This window comes from Lissotriton helveticus, chromosome 11 (genome assembly GCF_964261635.1).
Source record: "Lissotriton helveticus chromosome 11, aLisHel1.1, whole genome shotgun sequence".
In the NCBI taxonomy this organism is placed as follows: Eukaryota; Metazoa; Chordata; class Amphibia; order Caudata; family Salamandridae; genus Lissotriton; species Lissotriton helveticus.
The window spans coordinates 110464364-110480633 of NC_136072.1; the positions used below are offsets into that span (position 1 = coordinate 110464364).

Genomic DNA, 16270 nt, shown 5'->3' on the forward strand with positions numbered 1-16270 from the left:
GGTTGTATGTCTTCTGTCCGTCCGGACAGGAATTTATTTTTTAATCAGAAGAGTAATTTTTCGGTTTGTTAAAAATGTCAAGCGGGCACAGCCGTGACCTTCAACATATACAAGACAACAACAAAAAAATGGAAAAAAGCACGAAATTTGTCTGTGCACTTAAGTTTCAGTGAGACAGACGTTGAGTGTTAAACCACACCATTGCAATTATCAATATTACATACACAGTTTGCATATGGGGTTATGTGTCGACGTTTCGATGCCTTTCTTAGAATATGGGCATCATCATCAGGACATTGGATGACATTATTGTTGTCCGAACCATTGTGAATACAATTGTCAGCATAGTTTCCACGGCGGGAAAACCTCGAGATCTTGAAAAATTAATAAGCGGTCGTGTTCCCAGACAATTCTGCAACCGCGGTGTTCGGTTAGAATTCCGGCACGAGGTATTTAAAGCATTTGCGCATACATAGATGCCTCGAAAAACACATTGGTTATTTCGGGAGTCGAAGACACTTGCCACGAGTCTGGCGATCTGGAGCACCAGATCGCCAGACTCGTGGCAAGTGTCTTCGACTCCCGAAATAACCAATGTGTTTTTCGAGGCATCTATGTATGCGCAAATGTTTTAAATACCTCGTGCCGGAATTCTAACCGAACACCGCGGTTTATCTGAACCTCCAAGAAAAATGAACAAATAGCACCAGTTTTAAAAACGCTCAAATAGATGGCGTGGCCAAGATGGGAATGGAGTGAGCGTGCTCTCTCTGCTCTGGTTCTCCGTGGGTCTTTCATGCCATGCTACTGCACCGGTACCTGCCTAGATAACCCCTCCCCCACCAGCGCGACTTCCCAGGTGCTTCCTGGAGCTGGTGGCAGACCAAAAATTTGGACGAACAGAGCTTTGAGAGCGGTCATGGAGCATTGCGCTCGGCAGACCCTCGCCAGACCGCCATTTTAAGTGATCGGCACGGGGCCCACCCTGATCTCTCTCCTCGGCCTACTATTTGACGCAATCTGGACACAGCGCTCACTGTGGTGCTGAAGGGGCCCACTGCCGCTTCAGATCCCCTAACACCCAGGGCATGTGTGCTTCACTGCATCAGCCCTGAGAACTCTGTAGCCCGATCTTTAGAGCATTGGTTGAAAGAACAGAACATCAGGGTCCCGTGGTGGGCAAGCTTGTTGATGCAGGGGAGAGGGAAGAAATCATTACTCACCTGCAGAATATGCAGACTGAATCCTCCCCTAACACGTCTACACTTTGTTGAGACCTGCAAAGGATTGCTATCGCCTTTCTATGATTCACCAGCATACCACATCGACAATCACCGATTTCGACCTCGGGTTTCCAGGGGCCTGGTGTTATCAGGGGGAGAGGGACACACAGTCCCCCTCCAGTAACCGGATATGACCCCAGGGACCCCACCCACAGTACATTTGTTGGGGGCCACTGGGGAGCCCTAAGTCTTCCGTGGCCCCAGAACGATCCCTGCTTACAGCGGGACCTAGCATTGCCACCCTCCGCACGGAGCTTCTAATAATGCTTCTCCCTGCGGACAGGAACAATATTTTTATCTGCTTCCCTGCGGGCAGGGGAGTTGATAAAAATATACTAGGGGCGGACTTTTGAACTGCTTCCCTGCGGGTAGGTAGAAGATCAAAAGTCCGCTCCTAGTGGGCGGGAGCATTTTCAAAGCTCCCACTGGCAGGGAACTTACCTGGTGTCTGCTCCTGCTTGTCAAGAGGTTTGAAAATGCTTCCGCCAAGCAAGAGCAAAGAAAGGTTTCCTCAACCGCTATGTACGGGGGGGGCTCCACGGGACTTAGCATCTGAGCCGGCCCTTGGGGATGGGGTCCTTACGGCCACTAATAGCTCAGGGAAGAGGGCTGCACACCTCCCCTCCCTTAAAATAATTGGCTCCGGAGGTGGGCTCCCTGGGCCTTTAGCGGCTTGGGGAGGGAGCTGTGCGACCCCCTCCCTATGACAAAATATCTGCTCCAGCAGGTGGGCTTCCCAGGGCCTGTCATGGCTTGAGGAGGGGCGCGTGGCCCCCTCCCCATAAGAAGTGTCTTTGGCCCCAGGGGTGGGATGCTCTACCCTCCCCCCCCCTTTGTGTACAAAAGTTACAAAGATACCTACCTGCTTAGTGTATTTTCCTTACATTTTCTTAAGTTATGCAGGGAGCTTAGCTCAGGTACGACATCCTGCCACAGCACACATCCAGTTTCAGACTTCCCACAAGTCAATTGTGTGCGAACCAGTCTCCCATGTGGAAAAAATATGCAAAATGCATAAGTTGAGAAAGATGGAAATTATAAACAAATTGAAAACCCCATTAGTAAGGATTTATTTTTACAAAATACTGATTATTTACATTCATTCCAAGAGTAATCGGAGAGTTAAAAAATGTTGTACGGTACAAGGATACAATAGCAAAGTTGGTCTAACTTGAACAGCGAATAACGTTCATCCGAATTATATTATTGAAAGATATGGCTGCATTTTGTTGTCTGATTACTTGTGGGCTGTGCTATGTATGACGAATATGAGAGATGTAAGCACCTCACGGCCTCATTAGGGGTATGAAGAGCGAGATAAATTCTACTATACAAAAAAGTCCCAGGATTACAAGATAGGGCCAAGGCCTAACAGCAGCCTTAACAGAACTTTAGGGTATACTGACGACCCCTTGTGTGTTTTCAGGCCTTGCCTTCCAGATAGCTTTTAGCTGCCTGTTTGAGAAAGACCTCTTGTGAACTATAACATAAGCATAAAATGGCCTTGGAGCTCACTTATTGCTTACCATTGGTTGGCCTAGTTGGCACTCTCGTTTGCTTGCTTTTCATTCAATGCCTTGCCTTCCTCTTCTTGTGTTTGTCCCTCCCTTTCAGAGTAGTCAAGTTCTCATCCTTTTTATTAAAAGACTTTACCTGGATTATCCATACATTGTTATACAAGAATTTACTAGGAATATCTTTACACTGTAATAAAAGAAACGTGCATTATTGCCCTTTATGCTGCTCACGTTCAAGAAACTACTTTTTTCTTTTTCTTTCAGCACTCCATGAGAGTGCACGTTCCTAGCTCTTTCTCTTTTGTACTGCTTCCCCGCCAACACACCTGGCCTGCTCTATGTTGTTCCCTCATCCTCCCACCCCAAGCCCGGCCATTGCTTTCCCCACACCTTCCATCATTTTCTTTATTAATAATTTTTATTGACCTCCTTCAGGCCCAGCTTCAAGTGCCCACATTGCTCCCTCAGCCCCCACTCAATCCCCGTTGCTTTAGCCCCACCTCCTACTCTGTTGCATCCCAAACCCTGTAGTGCTGTACAGATTAATTTATTTTTTATTTTTAAGCGACTGCTACCTGGCCATTCTGCAGTGGAAAAAGCACTTTTCGAGTAACGGAATTTATATAATTGTTCATATACAGGTCCTAATAGTATCTGCCACCTTGGATTTGTACACAAACTAAAATAAATCTACTCCATAGGTATCCGAATGCCTGGTGACACATGTCATCATGCGGCCGCCAAGAGTAGTTGCGTCATTGTGCCTCTTCATCTGTAAAAAGCATTAGCAAAGACAATAGGTCACGAAGGCGGGCACTGCTTGGTCTTTTATAGAAATTCATTACATTCACATGGGGATGTTCCCAGGTTAGAAGGACAAGTGGCCTTCGAAATTATTGAATCTGTTAGCCTGGGCCATACTTCCGTTGTTGGAGTGATGGAGCGGGCCTGGTCCTTCCAGTCTGTGCAGCCTGTTCTGGCCCAGTGAGTACTATATAGGCCACCGAACACAATGATGGTGCCGAAGATCACACTACAGCTCTGAGGCCTTGCAAGCCATGGAGCTTATCCGGTACATACGGATACAGTGTTCTCCCGTGCACTGAGTGCCTGCACAATCGCACAGCAAAGACATTCATTATTTCTTCCCTAGAACAGTGCATATGCGGTATGTGCTGTCGCTTGCAAGAGTTAGTGTATACAACAAGGGCCTTACAGCCCACCCATTGTTTACCATTAGTTGTGACTCATCTAATTGGCCATCACATGGCAGCTTCACTTGTCTCATTTCGGTTGGACCATGAAACACCAGATACTGATTGCTTTAGCTTAATCGCTGTCCTTCTGCTATTCGTGCTTCCCACCTCCAATGACCCCCTGTGTTGCTTCACGTCACGATTCGATAAATCAGTACGAATTTGGCAAGTACTTTTTGTGGCAAAGCAGGTATTGCACCATCAGGATTCAAGCAAGCCGGGCTGAAGACGGCTGTAATGCCAGAAACCGGTCCCCGGAAGCTTGTTTCCTTTCCAGTGAAGAATTGGCTTGGTAGTTTGGTCTGCCCTGTTCCCATGATGCACTGGCCAGGGACAGACTAATTTGCATATAGCCAGGTTCTGAACTGGGATGGTGCAGTGAGCTAAAAAACGGTGATGGATCAAGCCCTGATCTGTTGACTGGGTAGGAGTGTTCTGATTAACTCAGATACTCTGTCCATCACCACCCCCTTTTTGAAAGCAGTTATTGAACCACCAAATGTCCCCAGAGAAACAAACTTTGAGGTAGAGTATGTGTGACTGCAGATAATCCCACATTACTCAGCCCATACAAAGGGCCAAACAATTACCACTTAATTGTTTAGATAAAAAAGGTCAAGTGTGCATCTTCACTAACCATTTTAAATACCAGTGCTTGCCAAATTTGTATTTGAGTGCTATCACCAGTGCAAATGTATTGCCAAAATGTTAGTTATTAATTGTTGCACTATGAAGCTGCCTCACGGAGGCCCATGAATAGATTTGACTTGTCTACAAAAATACGCAAGTACGTCAGTATATATAGCCACACTTCCAAAATGGCCCCAACTGGTTCGAGTGAGGTCACAGACTGTATTCCCGGCCAAAACAGGCGACAGCTGTCGAGCGCAAACACCGAGCATCAGTGGTGGGAAAAGAGCATCCGAAGGGTTCTTGGTCTGCATCACAAAGTGCATAGACCTCTGTAGTGCAGAGCACTTCTAGTCCAAGCGGTCATGGTGGTTTTATAACTCCGCATACGAGTGATCTTCATCCTGTTTATAAATGATCCCAATTATGTGGATAACTAAAAGGAGTCAGTGTTGCTTTTTAGATCAAGCCTAGACAGCACATGTGCTGTCTCTTTGAGACATGCTGTATTTACTTTGTGGGCTTACAGTCCACTCAGTGCCTTTTTATTAGTCCCTTCGATTGTCGTTCAACATTTCTTGCTTGCTAGTGGTTAATCTCTTTATCCCTCCTTATTGTCTTTTGTATCCTCCCACGGAGCACCACCCAATTACTTGAATCTTTACGCTTCCGTGATGTGTTGTTTTGGGGACTATTTTTTTCTTTGATTCCTGCTCGGCTTTGTCGTTGCTTCACATTAAACTTATCTGAAATCTCTCTCACAACGAGTCACAATTTAACTTGCTTTATTCTGGTTGTGCCAGTCTGCCATTAGCAATTAGTTAGTGCAAGGTTTCTATCTTAAGAAAAGCAACTTCATATTTAGCTGTTTTTGTGCGTTCTTTTTCTGCTAGTTTGACTACGGCCCCTCACGCAAGCGCTCTACATAACAGAGCTGCATTGAATCTCCCCTTTCAATGCAGAGCTCTTGAGTGCAAGATGTACCTGCTGGTTATCCAACGGAGGCCACTCGAGACTTGTTACTGTAGACTCCATAGCAATAAAAGACTGCTTTGTTGCTTCAGCTCTGTTTTACTTGCACACTAGCTGTGGCACGACCTTTTCCAGGTCTCCAAGCTCTGTATGTACATTTGATGCATGTGTAATTGTCCTGTCACTCTCAGTAGGAATGTTCAACAGAGGTGTTTTATTAATGCATGGATGCAAATCAGTCCTGCGTCAAGCTCCTAGAGGAGACTGCAAACACTGGTACATTGCACAGCATTGGATCTTGTTGCACGCTTTGTGCACGTCATTAGTTTAACATGCCGTGAGCAGACCAGGATGAAACAAGTGAAAACATCCTTGTGCACAGGCGGTATCAAAACACTGGCAGCTTGCCATTATTGTGCCCAGTAAGCAGATGCCATGGTCACTTAGATGCATGCTACATATGTTTCTTCTGTGTACTTACTATATTCCTAATAATTACATCAAAGAAAAAGAGGCCTCGGACAAAAGAAGAAGCAAGGCAAATCTTTGTATTGGGGAAGTTCAAGAACCAGCCACCCTGAAATGTGTTTATGCTCATAATTGTAACCTACGTGTACAATAGAGGTGAAAATTCCACGTAATGACTGAGTGTTGTAATTTGTACTTACCATGTTGTAAAATCTGCCAGTATAGTTAGAGTTCCTTTTGGATAAATTGAGGGTTGAGGCCTAGAAAGCGTGTTATAGAGGAGGATTGCCATGCCAAATGGATGAAAGAATCACACACAGTGGGCAGTCACCGATATTTGGTATGGCCTTCCCACCCTGGAACTTCTTGGGAGGGTACTCCTGCAGGTGTTAGGTGTTCGCCTCTCTCCAGGTTGGGCAAATGGAGCTGCCCCTATTTCACATGAAAGCACAAGTGAAAGTCCAATTAAAATGGAATGTGTGAATGCATGGTTTCTCCAGGGGATTATATTATCCGCTCTGTGAACAGTCCACTGAGTGACTTTGGAGCAACAGGACTACTCGTTAAAATTAGAAAGTTGTCTATATTTCCATGCATAATCCAAGGGATGACAACATAAACGCAAAGCATATATGCAGATCTTGGTTCCTAGATCTGTGACTTCTAACTTTGTTACATCTCTGTAAGATATTGTAGAGAACAGAGACAAGAAACAACCAAGAGCATTATTTGTGGCAAAAACATTGCTCCCCTGAGGTATTACTATTGGTGTACTGTAATTATGTATTGTGTGCTATACACCCTGTAAAAACAGATCGTGCGGAAACTAGTGGACCCTTCATTGGCCTTGCCAGTGATTGATTCTGCATCTGTTACTAAAGCTGCTTACCGGTAACAACCACTGGTGATGTAAACCTCCGGTACATGCTGAACAGCTTCACTTGCTCAAGTCCAGCAATGATGAACATGTTCCATGGCTGAACCCAGTGCGAGAAGCATCTGCTTCTGGGAGAAATGTCACTTCCATCAGCCCAAGCTCTGTAGCACCACTCCTTCTAGAAGTGTGTTTTACTTGCACACTAGCTGTGGCACGACCTTTTCCAGGTCTCCAAGCTCTGTATGTACATTTGATGCATGTGTAATTGTCCTGTCACTCTCAGTAGGAATGTTCAACAGAGGTGTTTTATTAATGCATGGATGCAAATCAGTCCTGCGTCAAGCTCCTAGAGGAGACTGCAAACACTGGTACATTGCACAGCATTGGATCTTGTTGCACGCTTTGTGCACGTCATTAGTTTAACATGCCGTGAGCAGACCAGGATGAAACAAGTGAAAACATCCTTGTGCACAGGCGGTATCAAAACACTGGCAGCTTGCCATTATTGTGCCCAGTAAGCAGATGCCATGGTCACTTAGATGCATGCTACATATGTTTCTTCTGTGTACTTACTATATTCCTAATAATTACATCAAAGAAAAAGAGGCCTCGGACAAAAGAAGAAGCAAGGCAAATCTTTGTATTGGGGAAGTTCAAGAACCAACCACCCTGAAATGTGTTTATGCTCATAATTGTAACCTACGTGTACAATAGAGGTGAAAATTCCACGTAATGACTGAGTGTTGTAATTTGTACTTACCATGTTGTAAAATCTGCCAGTATAGTTAGAGTTCCTTTTGGATAAATTGAGGGTTGAGGCCTAGAAAGCGTGTTATAGAGGAGGATTGCCATGCCAAATGGATGAAAGAATCACACACAGTGGGCAGTCACCGATATTTGGTATGGCCTTCCCACCCTGGAACTTCTTGGGAGGGTACTCCTGCAGGAGTTAGGTGTTCGCCTCTCTCCAGGTTGGGCAAATGGAGCTGCCCCTATTTCACATGAAAGCACAAGTGAAAGTCCAATTAAAATGGAATGTGTGAATGCATGGTTTCTCCAGGGGATTATATTATCCGCTCTGTGAACAGTCCACTGAGTGACTTTGGAGCAACAGGACTACTCGTTAAAATTAGAAAGTTGTCTAGATTTCCATGCATAATCCAAGGGATGACAACATAAACGCAAAGCATATATGCAGATCTTGGTTCCTAGATCTGTGACTTCTAACTTTGTTACATCTCTGTAAGATATTGTAGAGAACAGAGACAAGAAACAACCAAGAGCATTATTTGTGGCAAAAACATTGCTCCCCTGAGGTATTACTATTGGTGTACTGTAATTATGTATTGTGTGCTATACACCCTGTAAAAACAGATCGTGCGGAAACTAGTGGACCCTTCATTGGCCTTGCCAGTGATTGATTCTGCATCTGTTACTAAAGCTGCTTACCGGTAACAACCACTGGTGATGTAAACCTCCGGTACATGCTGAACAGCTTCACTTGCTCAAGTCCAGCAATGATGAACATGTTCCATGGCTGAACCCAGTGCGAGAAGCATCTGCTTCTGGAAGAAATGTCACTTCCATCAGCCCAAGCTCTGCAGCACCACTCCTTCTAGAATTGTAGTTTTAGCTTGATTTTTGCACCCTAAGGAGAACTTGATGCTAATGGCCTATCCACCGGGATGGCTCGCTTTCTGAACCCTCTTTGCCTAATAATATGATGCGCTGAACTTGAGGAGCTTCCAGGGGCTCTTTGTACCTCAAGCCTAGGCAGCGCTTGCGCTGTCTTTCGGGGCATGTTGTATACACTTTGTGGGCTTACAGCCTGCCCATCGCATTTTATTTGTGACTTTGATTCTCCTTCAAAAGGGCTTTCTTGCTAGTGGTTAATCTTTCCTCTTTGTCCCTCCTTGTTGTCCTGTTTCCTTCCACGGAGCAGTGCCGAACTACTGATATCTTTACCCTTTGGTTCTTAGCTGTTCAGGACTGCTCGCTATTTATTTTCTTTCTTCCCTCCTTGTCTTTGTTGTAGCTTGCCTTTTTTGTGTTCCTTGTGCTTTTTTGAAAGGCAGTGTGTTTCTTTCGTGCTTGTCGAGGAGAGCTTTTGTGGCACCCTAAACGCATCGCGCGTGTTGGCAAAGAATAACTAAACTGTTTCTCATTGTCGAGGGAGCTTCTATGCCTTTTGGAAAGCTATTTGCTTGAAAAGTACAAACATGATGCATTTTAAGCAAATAAACAAATGTTTCAAAGATCATAGTTACTTTCTTTTGTCCACTTAGCACATGTGCACTTCGGAAAACAGTTTTTTCTTTGTAAGGGATAATAAGCACAATGGCTACGACACTACATGAGTGTTAGTGTTAACCAGTAGCCTCCTTTGTATGCTTCTCTCCTCCCAGTCTCCTTTATGTTGCTCTGAAGCACCGTGAGCTTCTGTGTACCTCCTGCTTGCACATAAACCCACCCCTGTCTTTTTATTGTTCCTTTCCCTGCAGCGCAGACCAGCAGGGTAACACTTATGCGTCACAGTGTGCAAGTGGTCTCCCACGTCGAAGGTTGGTAAAAGAGTGCATGGAGACACAATGGAGCTGTGTGTGAGGAGAACAACGTGCACAGCCCCAATGCGAGTGCACACAACCAACTAGTTGAACACAGAAGCCAAAAAGAGCGCAGATAAGCGGAAAATGGTGCACACATGCCTTGAAGTGTGCTTGCGTGCGTGAAATCATGTGTGCAGAAGTAAAGGGGTGTTTGATGGACAAATTGTGCACACATGTGCACTCTAGCAGCCACTTGCACAAGCAGCAAAAATGTGCATTCAAGGAAGTAGGGACAAAGGTGATAAGTAGAGAAAGTTGCACTGCTGAGAAGTTGGTGCTCATTGTAGTGGAAGCTGCACGCTTTAGCTCATTTCGTGGTCGAAAGGGGAAGAGGGTGTGTCTGATTTGAAACACTTCAAAGAACTCTGTGAATATTTGGGGGCTTAGGTCTGTGACATTTAAACTCACTTACCAAAAGGTTTTTGACATGCCCAGATACATCATAAAACGCCTTTCTTCCAGTTAAACTCTGCGCTCTTCCTGGAGTGGCAGAGAGACACCGTTGCATGAAAGCATACATGTACGTGTTGCGGTAAAAAACATTTGTTTATTGGTATTTTAAGCTTGCATTGGACGCGACTGCTGTATTACCAGGTCTGCGCATGTCCCTTTGTTGATTAGATTCAACTTTGCAGGTTACTTACTTCGTTCCACTCTGTTCTTCATTTTAATGTTTTTTCATTGCATATTCGGGTGATATGTAAGTGTTACATTGGTTGTTTTTATTTCTCAATAGGTTGCCAATTCTGTTTTTACTATTTGTCATAGATTTTCTAGTTTTAGCTTCTATAAATATATTTTTTTGTTTTTAATCTTTAAACATCTCCTGGCCTCTCACAGATACATTTGTTGCAGACAAGTTTCCAAGTAGCCCTTTGCTTTGAAACTGTAACTACTGTTCCCCCAAAAACATAAAACAGCACCTCCATCCTTAAACCCGTGGTAGATCACTTGTGGGATGGCCTGTGGTGGCACCCTGTTGCGTTGCTGGCGCAGCATTTACATTAGTATATGTAAAACAAACAACACATGTCCGTGATGTCTGCAGACTACTGGGAAACACACTGTCACTCTGCAAATTCAACTTTAAGAGCCACTTTTCAATAGGCCTTGAAAAGCTATTTCCTCTGGGACATATTGGCTTTAGCAATCCTTTTTAGCTCTGCTGTTTCAGTACCGACATGTTTTACAGCATAGTTTAAAACTATTGACAAGTCAATAGGTCCCACAGGCGAGATCTATTGATTTTGCCAATGCTGTTTTCCTCCTACTACCCATGTTTCTTCTTCCCCTCCTCTCCCACCCTTATTTCTGTATTGCTTCTTCCCCTCCCAAACCCACATCCCTTTGTCCTTGTTGCTTCTTGCCCATTCAACCCTTCCTTGTCTGTGTTGCTTCTTCCCCTCACCATCTGTTGTCCTTGTTTACCCAACCTTCATAAAACAAATAGGGCTATGATGATGCGGCCAGTGTTGGTCCCGTCATAGCGCTATTTTTTGTTGCCTCTTTTCCTCCCTCTAGTTGTCCATGTTGCCCGCCAACTATGAAAGAGGAAAAAAAAGTGCCAACACGAGGCCAGAGTCTGGTAAATTCCTTTTTTTGGGAAGGGGTTAACTTTTAGCCATGCTGCCCAGCAGCCACGCTGCTTTACTATATGGCTAAAAGACATTGACAAAAACCAACAGCTGTGCATAGGCGAGGTTTGGTTTTGCCAATGCTTGTTCATGTTGAATCCTGAAGAGACTATTCCAAATTCCGTGAATGATGAGGCGCATGAAAAAGAATACAATCAAAAGAACTAATATTGTCCAGGTATTTTTTTGCTTCAGAGGACTGATGATGGAAAACAAACCTGCAATTAAAAAAATCTTTATTTTTACCTTGCTACATTTATTGTGAATGAAAACCTTGTGATATTCGTGGACGCAAGAGGCAACAAACTACAGTTGCGATTAATGTTTAACAAGCAGTTCTTATAGGGGCAAGTGTTTGCATCAGTAGTAAGTAATTGATGTAAAGTCTGGAATACCCGAGGTCGTGTTTAACTTTATATTTTCATTTTTAACTGTTTTTCAGAAATTGTGCTGTACGTCTCGAGGAACAGTTGGATCTTTTTACAAAGCATTATCTTCATCAGAATAAATAGGATTATGAAGCGGCTTCCACCTGGGTACCAGCCGTAGGAGGAGTTTGGAATTAGAGCTCTTCTCCCTGTCTCCACAAGCACCTACGAGTTCCTGAATGCCATGCAGAGTGTGGTTGGTCCACCCATAACACGAAGAGGCGCGACCTTAGGACATGTGGAGGACACTTGGAATCGTTTGAGACAATCACAGTATCGACTTCACCATTAGGCAGGACGCGGGCATTGACTTCATTTTGATGACTGAAAACCTGAAGTATTGATTTCAAAACAAAAAAATAACTGACAGCTGCCCATCTAACCTACTGTACTAAGCAGATGTACCTCCACATAAGACAAGAAAACTTGTTCTATTAAAATGAGTGCTCTTGTTCAAACTTCTCACCACACCATACTCACTGCCTGACTGAGGCACACAGGATCTGAGTCAGGAAGTATGGTAATTCCCATCCTCCAAATCCACGGCCAGAATAGTTATACCAGAAGAGTAAGCAAAATGGTTTTCTTTTGCAATATTCTGTGCATGGAGTTGTCAGGTTTGATGAATGCTAATCCATCATAGACATCCCCCAAAACTCCCAGCCTACCTTATTCAAATCATATCTAAAATATATCAGCGAACAGAGAAACCTTGTATTTGTTACATGCATTTCACCAGCATTGGAATGTTGGGTGTTCTCCATTGGGTAATGGAAAGGGCCTTGTTCCCCAACTTTCTGCCAGTCAAAGGGATGTTAATGGCATGAAATTACACCTTTATAGTTTCCATGTCCCTGCACAGAGTCAAGCCACATTGTTTCACTATATGACAGTATGCAGTCTGTCCCTCAGACACAGCAAGGTACCCTGGTGCTGGTATCAGAGGTCTTTCATTGGCCAAATACCTCACTAAACAGACACTGAAGTATTACATTGGTAAACTGATGTGGACAAGCAGTGGATACAGGAAATGGGGAGGGATGCACTGAGCGGTGTGCATGCGCATTAAGAATTGCACACTTTTGTAGTTTTGCATCTTTTTGAAAAATCTACTTCCAGACTCGTTCTATAGAAGAAGTGTTAATTTGTTGCCAATTGGAGAAAGTCTAAGGATAAAAAGTGCCTTTAGTGGAACCCTTTTAGTGTGTGGCAATAAAAATGTGCAAGCATCCTGAAATTTAAAATCTAATTACAGCTGGGACTTTCAAATGAGTTTGTTTTTCACCCACCTTGTATATTTCGGTTCCTACTAATTTGTGAGCTTGTCAGTTTTATGTTTATTCTGATCACATTTAAAAGACTTTATAAAATGTCGTTTTTTGCATGCCAGAATACATTAGGGCCAAGAACTTATCAGGGTAAAAGTACTTTTCTAAAACAATTCACCATGTTTTTATTGGCCCATGCTATCCAGGTGATCATTTTGTCCATGTACAATTTAGCCTGTTGGATTTTTTTTCAGAATGCAACTCAAACACCATTGAATAGGTTTTGCTTACACCTAAAAGAATATTAAAACCTCAACTAAAATCCTACATTTTAGGTACTTTGCTGAAGCTAGGACAGAAACTTTGCTCTATCATGAAAGTGGCAGTAAAGTATTGAGTAGAATATCAGTCAGTCACTGTTGGCCCAATTTTCCCACATCCAGGGGCCCATTTGAAAAGGGCTTTAAAGTGATTATCTCGGCACACTGGTTTTTCTTTATGATCTCTCTTGGCTACTTCTCTACCAAGCAAAGTGCTCTGGTAAGTAGGCACATTTAGCTCTCACGCACAATCCCAAACAATTACCTGTAATCTCTTTAACATCAGTCTTCTCTGCTGCCTAGGCTTTAAATATGTTTTGATCATATCCATTCACAGACGTTCCAGGCGTTCTAATCTGTATCTTATTTGGCACTTGAAGACTTAATGTGTTAACGCATTCTTCTAGAACTCTTACATTTTTTTCTTGGAAATAGCTGCCCCATAACACTCAACATTTTTGGAACTACTTCTACAAGCTGCACTCATGGAATCCATTTTAATGCACATTTATGGGAAATGCAACCATACAGTAATAGGACAATTCGGGTAGCTATGGTTTGCTCTTTTGCCGCCAGCACCTCAGGAAAAAGTGGTCCACACAATAGATTGGTTTATCACTGTTCATGTGCATCAGGAAATGTCCAGTATTCAATGGCAGGTCTTTTCCTAAATTTACTTTTCTTGTCATGCCTGAGGACCTTGTAAGCCTTAAACCGAGATTACTTTTATGATTGTATTCTTCTGCTTCAGGTCTTGCTTCAGTTTAACCCTGTTTAACGTGGCTGAATCCAATCTACATCAGACATTTTCCATCATTTCTGCATTTTATTGCCAAATTGAAAGAGCCTGAACTGAGTACAAGGATGCCGAATAATTACTTAAGCAAGGGATCCATGATATGATAAATACTAATTACTTACTGTAGTTTTGCAGTTACAGTTCATTAAACTAATTAAAGGAGAGTATGGATCTCTTCTGGATTAATGACATGGTGTGGTTTAGAGGGAAACATTTAACAGAAAACCATTTTGAAGTAAAGCTTGTCCAGTTCAGTCTTTCCTGTACATTCTGGTATTTATAACTTAGCCTTTGCCATGATAAATCTGGGACTACATGTACTGGAATTAAAAAACAGAACTTGGATAAACTAATGATTCTATTTGAAATCTCCATAACGTTAGTATTGGCTTGTTTCACATTTGTTAATTCCGTGTACTTCTACTGCAGTAAAATGTGCCTACATTTTATGTCTGAAAAGGATCACTTTATTCGAGCCGTCTATTTGTTTGGGAGGGCATTCTGTTATCCCTGAACATCTCTACTCCACATTCCCCAAATTTTCGCCTCTTTTTTGTTCGGGTGAGTACACATCAGTGAAAGGAAATAATTTGTAAAATTCACAGTGAAATAGTTATGAACATACTCAAAAGTGTTAAAAACATGAACTCTTTGTGATGGATAGTTGCCTTACTGAAGACATATCAAACTTGGAACTTTGATGAACACCAATTGTCATCTTAAATGGGATATAACCGTACAACTTAAGATATGTAAACTGTAACAGCTAGCAGGTTAAATCTTTTTTGTCCTGAAGTTGTGAGGATGATTTCCTATTAGATAATTTACTATAAGTGTGTTAGAGATGGATTTCTGTAGGTCGAGCTATAGTTGGGAGGTGGAACAGTTTGGATGTAGGAGTTTAAAGCAACAGTAATCAGATGACATTGGAATTTATAGCCTGTTCTGGTTGCAATTAAAAAACAGGCAGATCCCAAAGGATTTTAGCATGGGCACTGCCTGACCAGGGCTTAGCAATATTATTCAATACCTCAATTTGAAATGGTAAGATGAAAAGCAATTCTCAGGCCTTTGTCACTAATTTGTCAGAGCATCTCAAATTATAATTGCATTTCCTACTTGACCATTTGAACAGTAATTACTTTTGAAGTTATGCAAGAAGCATAAATGTAGTATTATAGAATTTTTTATTTTGCACTTACCAAGATGTGCAGAATCACACGTGGTTACAAAAGACAGTGACTGTATATTTAAAAAGAGTTTTTATATATTGTGTGAACATTTGACTCTTGTAAATTTGGTACTCCATTTTTCTATGTAAACAAAGTTTTCGCTCAGTCTAACTTTGGATTGACGTGGTGCACAATAAATGAATACATTGTTTTTGCTTAATGGGTACTTATTGAAATGAAACTGTAAAAGTGTTACATGACTCTCACAGTTACAGTATTTTTTTTCTTGATTGATTGGGAAAAGAGATACCAGACCTAATGGTTATCTTAATAAAACAAAATCTTTTATGAAAAGTGATTTGTTAAAGACTATTGATCTGAGCAGCTACGTAAATGTTCCCAAAGGATGGTGACACCAGATGGGCACCTTCCTCAACATTGATGCCAATAACAAGAACACATTTAGAAGATCTTGCTGGGCCCCTTCTTCAAGTCATAGGGCAGCAAGGGACTACTGCAGCTGCGTTTGTGGTTACTATTGTTGGCCACTTCTGTCCCAGAACTTTTGGTATTATTGCCTGGAAAAAGAATAGTAAAAACTCCATATGTATACTTTTAAATGGTAGCTTGACCGAGCCATTAAAGCTCTCCTGCTACTACCACTAACTGGATTCATTAAGCTTGCAATACCAAGCAGTCACTGCGAGGGTAAGAGACTTGTATCTACATATGGCACAAAACAGTACCATCAGTTATAAAAAGCCAATACGCTATAACAATATTTCTTTAAAATGATCCCATCGGTGTTAAGGTAATGATTTTATTTATGATTTGAAAAGATAGAGCAGTCAAAAAGATTAACCCCCTCCCAAAAGTTGTACCTCTTACAGGAGTAGAGATGTGAATCCCAAACAGATTTCCTGCACTTAGGGGAAGGTAACCCCCAAGTTATTTTTCTCTAAATTAACTCAATGTAAATCTATAGGAAGTAATTGCATTCCCTCTCAACCAGTCTGTGATGGGGTCTTCATAGACTTTGA

At 42.5% G+C, this 16270-nt stretch overlaps 1 protein-coding gene across 1 annotated transcript in view; it reads left to right on the forward strand.

The window, feature by feature from the left end:
* Nucleotides 1–15445, forward strand: part of MFN1 (mitofusin 1) — a 209148-nt gene extending 193703 nt beyond the window's left edge. Inside the window, exon 18 of the mRNA XM_078666485.1 lies at nt 11686–15445. Coding sequence (XP_078522611.1) covers nt 11686–11755 — 70 coding nt within the window. The 3' untranslated portion in view covers nt 11756–15445. The remainder of the gene's footprint in view (nt 1–11685) is intronic.
* Nucleotides 15446–16270: the final 825 nt, after the last annotated feature.